This window comes from Akebia trifoliata, unplaced genomic scaffold, assembly GCF_017979445.1.
Source record: "Akebia trifoliata isolate Shusen 1 unplaced genomic scaffold, ASM1797944v1 Contig01412, whole genome shotgun sequence".
Classification (NCBI taxonomy): Eukaryota; Viridiplantae; Streptophyta; class Magnoliopsida; order Ranunculales; family Lardizabalaceae; genus Akebia; species Akebia trifoliata.
Window position 1 is genome coordinate 1 of NW_028237692.1, and position 6,286 is coordinate 6,286.

General features: G+C 36.1%; 1 protein-coding gene across 1 annotated transcript; it reads right to left on the bottom strand.

Annotated features, from left to right (window-relative positions):
• Nucleotides 1-1,581: 1,581 nt before the first annotated feature.
• LOC147380427 (protein ABIL2-like) lies at nucleotides 1,582-6,042 on the bottom strand. Its single transcript, XM_086431716.1, has 11 exons — nucleotides 5,853-6,042; nucleotides 5,681-5,723; nucleotides 5,341-5,555; nucleotides 4,833-4,915; nucleotides 4,588-4,738; nucleotides 2,886-2,985; nucleotides 2,691-2,777; nucleotides 2,552-2,594; nucleotides 2,398-2,462; nucleotides 2,144-2,313; nucleotides 1,582-2,001 (listed from the first exon to the last, which is right to left on the bottom strand). The coding sequence occupies exons 3-11, from the start codon at nucleotides 5,446-5,448 to the stop codon at nucleotides 1,831-1,833; spliced, it is 978 nt and encodes a 325-aa protein (XP_086287842.1). The 5' UTR covers nucleotides 5,449-5,555; nucleotides 5,681-5,723; nucleotides 5,853-6,042; the 3' UTR covers nucleotides 1,582-1,830.
• Nucleotides 6,043-6,286: the final 244 nt, after the last annotated feature.

Below are 6,286 nucleotides of genomic sequence, written 5' to 3' on the forward strand. Positions count from 1 at the left end.
CCACCAATGACTTCGATTTCAGCATGGTTATCAAAAGTTTGATGTCAATAGTCCCCCAAAGTTCCACGTGGTACACTCTTTCCTTATATCACAGTTTGCTTTGCCCATCTGCTCATAGACTCGCCGATTCTATCCCTCCTACCTTTGTGCAGAGTACTTCATGTTATTTGAAACAGACTTGCAGTGCTTCAGGTTTCAATAAGTTTAGAATGTTTTGGTCGAAAGCATTTTTGATTACACACTTGGTCAAATATTACATCAAAATGATATTTTAAACTTTACGTGTGACCATCATGTTGGTGGGTATATATTTTAAGGGTCCCGTTCAATGGCTAATTTTTTGGCAAAACATTTTTCAAAACATGAGTTAGAAGTTTTGGAATGGGCTGATTTTTGGTGAGGATGATCTCCTCGGTGTAGAGATCATCCTCACCAAAAATCAGTCCATTCCAAAACTTCTAACTCATGTTTTAAAAAATGTTATGCCAAAAAATTTGCCATTGAACGCTACTCATATTTTAAAAGGGTCGTCCTGGTGTGAAATTGAAACCGACATTGATTCACACATTTCTGATGTGGTGGGGCATACAGAATCATGGATGCTTTTCACTCATATCTCAATGAAAGCATCTATGGCTCCGTGGGTACACATCCACTTCAGCAATGTGTGAATCGATGTCAATTTTAATGTCACTGCAGCAGATTCCATTGTAAATAAAAGAGAGTCGTGATAATATAGAACCTCATATCGCACTTCTTAACACTTCTTAATGAGAAAGTGGATAGGAACCATAGATGCTTTTTCACAACAAGAAGTGCCATATGAGGTTCCAGCCTGAGGTCACTTCAGCATTATTCAATCTGACTACCCCATGTGGCACAACTCAATTGACTCTCCTGACGTAACAAGTTTGGGAGCCATAGATCTGTACGCCTCAAGATACACAATTGCACTTCCCCATAAAAAAAGTGAATCCCGAGGGAAACATGTATCCTGAGGTGTACAAAGCTGCAGCTCTCAAACTTGTCACGTCAGGAATGAGTGTGCCAAGTGGGGTAGTCAGATTATCACGATTCAAAAAAAGATTAGGACCATAAAGAATCTAGGCCAAAGTCTTTGTTTGGCTCATGTGGACTGCCACATCAGCTCAAATGACACCTCAGCCCCTCTAGGGTAAAAGATATCGAAAAATCGACAGCCAAAATTTAAAATGCATAATGATTTTGGCCAACATAAAAATGGATCCATCATAAATCTCTCAGATCTTTTAAATGAGCTCCATTCTTTTATGTGATATCTCTAATAACAAAATTTATGTTTATAATTCCTATAATACACATAAAAAATATTACTTGTTACGCTTATTTCTTAAGAAGAAATAAGTACTTTCAGCTCTATGTAAACACAAATATACTCCTTTCAATGAGATGCATAATCAATCATCCATGGTACAGGATTGAGGTTATGATGTTTTATGAAAACGATGGAGTTTTTTTTGCGAAAAATACTGAATCAACAATGTTTTTCATCGCAAATGCATGAAGGTATATTCATCAAATTGTTTGTGCTACGATGGTACATCAGATAACAGTATATATAAAAATAAAAATAAAATTACAAAATCAAGGAGATTGCTGGTTTAGTAATTTTGGCAAAAATAAAAGCTGTTTTAGTAATTTTCTCACGAGCTTATCTTGCACTCAAAAACAATTGCATCTATGTATTGGCTTTTAAAGAAAAAACATGGGACTATTGAAAACTCAGCTCTTAAGGTAGTTTGCTGATTCCTTCCCCTCCTCACTGCATTTGTTTAATTTCATTTTTTCTTCTTAGTATTCATCCAAGAAAGTATAAAGCATTTCATCTTTCTTCGACTTGCGCAGACTAAGCAAGGCTTTAAGCAGACGTTTACTCTTGCTGGGGTGATGTTCAATATCTTTACCGTTGTCCCTTTCAGCATGGACACGCATTGAAGCTGATTTACGAGGCTCCGAAGGGTACTACAAGCACAAAACAAGAGAAGAAAATTCCAAGTGAACATAAAAAGCATATTTTCAAGAATTCAAGTTATTTAACGTGATAAAGAAGCGTAATTCTACGATCATTAACAGATTTCATTGTTTTCTATACCGTGATTCTTACCCGTTGTCTTGCATTAGAAGAGTTCGGAGTGGTCGGTCTACTTTTTATAGGGGTTGTTGGTCTACTTGAGTTTGGAGTGGTTGACCTACTTGAGAACGATCCAGAACGTAGTAGTGGAAACTTAGAGCGATGTGGTGAGGCACTTCGTTTCTCCGAGGCTCTCAGTTTGTCTGATTTATGGATAAATGTTACCAGTAATACATAAAGAACACAAAAAAGTAGAGATCTTTCCATAGGAACACAATTTTGTTTACCTGAGAACAGAAAGGTACCCGGTCGCTGCGAAGATCGAGGAGAAGGTGACGGAGAACGGCCTTTTCTGTATGGGAATCCAATTAATTTTATTACAATTTGGGGGAAGTCAGAGCATTAATTTCATGAATTAGCCAATATAATGTTGAGATTTACCTGGATAACGATGGTGGGATGTCTCTCATTGCTGCTCGAGCAGCTGTAACAAAGCAAGCACATTATATAACATTCAAATCATCCTGATATTTTGAACATCGCATTGGTGAGATTGGGAATAAAGAAATTAAAAAGGTACCATTCTTTGATTGATGCAATTTGTCTTCATCAGCTAGGCCACAACCTTGATATTTTGGCACTTTATATTCAGAGGCAGTCTCCCCAACTGAATACAAAATTCACGAAACCTGGTGAAACCCGTGAAAGTTGGTTTTGGAGATCAAAAACTTTGGAAGATGAAGAGACAAGAGCAAGGAAGAGTGAGTGTATTTGCCTGGCAAGATGTAACGCTTATGGTACTTGGGAGTCGGTATTGCCAAGGATTGTTGACTGTGGCCCTCATGATCAATAAACTCTTGACATGTCCTTAGTCTCTAAAATACTCCGCCAAAAGAAAAAAAAAAAAAAAAAGAAACAGAAAAGAAGTTAGTACGTGTAGTTTCAATTTCTATTCAAAAGATGATAAGCATAGTAGTAGAGGTTACGTAATGCAAAATCTTCAACAATTTAATAATCTTGACAGTAATTATGGAACAAAATATGCCATCTTCCCGTCTGACAAGCATGAAGGACATTCGGTCCAGCATTCAAAGGGTTTCATCAAGGGAGACGTCATAAGTCAAAATTTGACCCAAACAGATTATTGGAACTGTCCCAATATCTTCTCATTGTTCATATTATTTGGGGTTGGCAACATGAATCGTCTTCCACTTATATAGAAGCCATATTTAATATGTAAAGTGTTAACCTTCAAATCTTCTCTTACTATCTCAATCAACATCCGTTTCGGTTTAACTGAGAAGCACTAAAATCCCTAAAGCATTGACATTGGCTGGGAAGGATAATTCTTTAGAAATTGTGTTTGGGCTCTGTAAGTTTTCGTATGCTAGACAAATGAGCTAAAATTTCTTCTTCTTCTTATTGTAGTTCTGTAATCAATCTCAAAGATGGATTCAATGATCACATTTTACTCCCATCCCTTAAATCAATTTTCCTTTTCAAGTTTTTATCGCAAACTTTCCAGCCATGTTTGCTTTTCGAGATCTTAAGAGAGCTCCTACTTTAATTTCAAACAGTCACAAAATTGTCAGAATTTTTCCGAAAATTAGGAACAATTAGGATAATGAGGGGTTGCCCAATTAATTGGTGATTCGTGGAGTTAATCGACAATTCTCTAAATTAGTCAGCGAGTTGTTGAATAAATATATATATAGGGTCCTGTTCAGCACCCTACACTTTACCCTACGCTTTACCCTATGTGTTTTGTCCTACATGGGTTAGAAGTTTTGGAATAGGCTGATTTTTGGTGAGGATGATCTCTACGGTGAGGAGATCATCCTCACCAAAAATCAGCCCATTTCAAAACTTCTAACCCCATCAAAAATGGTTAGATCATCTACCGTGAGAACGGTTCACGATTTTTCAACTTGTAAACATGGGGCTAGAAATTTCGGAATGGGCTGATTTTTGGTGAGGAGGATCTTCTAACCGTAGAGATCATCCTCACCAAAAATCAGCCCATTCCAAAACTTCTAACCCATGTAGGACAAAACACGTAGGGTAAAGTGTAGGGTAAAGCGTAGGGTGCCGAACATTTCCCTTATATATATATGACCGACGGAATCAACCTAACTTCCACTTCTCTCCTCTCAAAACACTAACTCAGTAATATGCATATTTTATTGCTCAAAAACATCATGTTTATAATCCGCACAATCTTTTCTACATCTTTCTTGAATTAAACCAAAAAGACTCCCTTGCTGAATTGAACTTTGTCACTATATTTGAAATTAGATAGGAAATTTATCACTTCATATTGGCTGTGAAATATCTTACTTCCACAAATATTTTGGTCTTTAAATCTTCTTAATTTGAATTTCTTTCAGAAAATAGTGAAACCCTAAAGAAAAAAAAGTCCTACATCCATATACATTGTCAAATTAAATATATAAGAAGTGAACCTGATCAAAAAGTACCTGTTCAATACAAGAAACTTGAAGCTCTGTTTCAGAAACTTCATCAACCTCTTCATCCAAGAAACCGTTCACCTTATACGAGACAGAACCCAAATGATCAACAGTATTAACAAGAGCTTTAATGGTGTAATCTTTCAAGGTATCCACCACTCTACATGAAACCCAGAATGAAAACCCAAATTAGGAAACAAAAAAAAATGGCCATCTTCAAACAATAAATACCCATTTTAACAGAGGAGACCCACATTTGTTTCTGGTCATCGTTGGTATAGGAGACTTCAAAATACTCAGCCGCAGAATACAATTGTGATCTAAGATTCTTCAAATCCTAAAAAACCCAATGCAATACGAGAAAGAAGTTTCAGACCCATTTTCATTAATCAGTAAAAATACAATCCAAATCCTTGAGACTTGCATGAAATCATAAAATGTCCATTGCCATTACATTACAAGTAAGTCATGCTTCTTATGCTGAAAATAGTCTTAATGGAACAATAAATTTCTTATATCAATGTAACTTTTTTTTAAGAAGTTGAGGAACTAAGCAAAGAGCATAAAAAACTTAAGATACAATTTCGATACCCAAATTCTTATATTCTTCTTAGACTATAACCATTTACATTAAATACTCAATTTTATTAAATTTTACCCATGTTGTAGAATCTGTAAAGAATCCCATTTTAGGCATACAAGCAAAATCTTCCCTAATCTAAAATGGAAAGCAGAAACCCAAAAATACTAGAGTGAGTATACCTTGAGACTATCTGACAAGAGGAAGCTCATCTGCTTTGAGAGCTCATCATAATTGGATGGCTCATGAGGGTCAGATGGTAGTGAAGAAGATGAAGACATGGTCTTCATGAAGGAAAAAATGAATTTGAATTTCTTTCTTCTAAAACATCAATCAAACCCCCAAAATCATTCTTCTTCTAATCTCCAAAGCCATTATTAAGCTTTAAATGAGGTTTCTGCAACAACCCAGTAAGCCCATTGATGTAAATCTTCATTAATAACATAAACCATGAAGACCCAATAAAAAATAAATAAAAATCACTCTTAAATAAATAAATAAACCCAAAATCACTCTTCTTACCATCCTTACTAGCAAAGTCATTATTAAGTACTAAATGAGGTTTCTGCAAGAACCCAGAAAGCTCATATAATCAGAATTATCATTAACAACATAAACCATGAAGATACAGTAACTCAAATAGCAAGAACAGGTGAAGGAAGAGAGAAGGTTGGGATGAAGAATCCCCAAAAACCTGGTTTTTTTATTCTTCTTCTTTTGCTCTTGCAACAACTCTTTAATCCTTACTCAAAAGTGAAACCCAAGAAGCTAAAGTAGGCCAAAAACAAGAACTAGTGCGGCTTTATTGGTGGTGATTGAAATAAGAGCAATATCACACACACACACACACACACAGAAAGAAAGAGAGGGGACAACATCAATAACGAGAGCATGTTGGCAGCTAGTAAGGGAATCCTGAGCACTCTGAGAGAAAGAAGTATACTTCTTTTATAAGCAAAAATAAATCCAAACCTATCACTATCGACTATCATGGAATTGGGTCCCACATACACAAAATCCATCAAACACACCTCCACCTTCTTCTTTCACGGGCCCACTTTGGAGAGGCAGCTCTGTACCTGCTTTTCAAAAGAAGTCCCCTGGAATCTCTTCTCTTTTACACTTGTA

What these genes read in the sequence shown, in the direction of transcription:
- LOC147380427 (XM_086431716.1), bottom strand. Translation starts at nt 5,448, where the DNA reads ATGAAGACCATGTCTTCATCTTCTTCACTACCATCTGACCCTCATGAG. An exon ending in AAGTTTCTTGTATTGAACAG is followed by an intron (nt 2,986 to 4,587) that starts GTACTTTTTGAT and finishes GGAGTATTTTAG; the next exon opens with AGACTAAGGACATGTCAAGA. An exon ending in ATTGCATCAATCAAAGAATG is followed by an intron (nt 2,595 to 2,690) that starts GTACCTTTTTAA and finishes GCTTTGTTACAG; the next exon opens with CTGCTCGAGCAGCAATGAGA.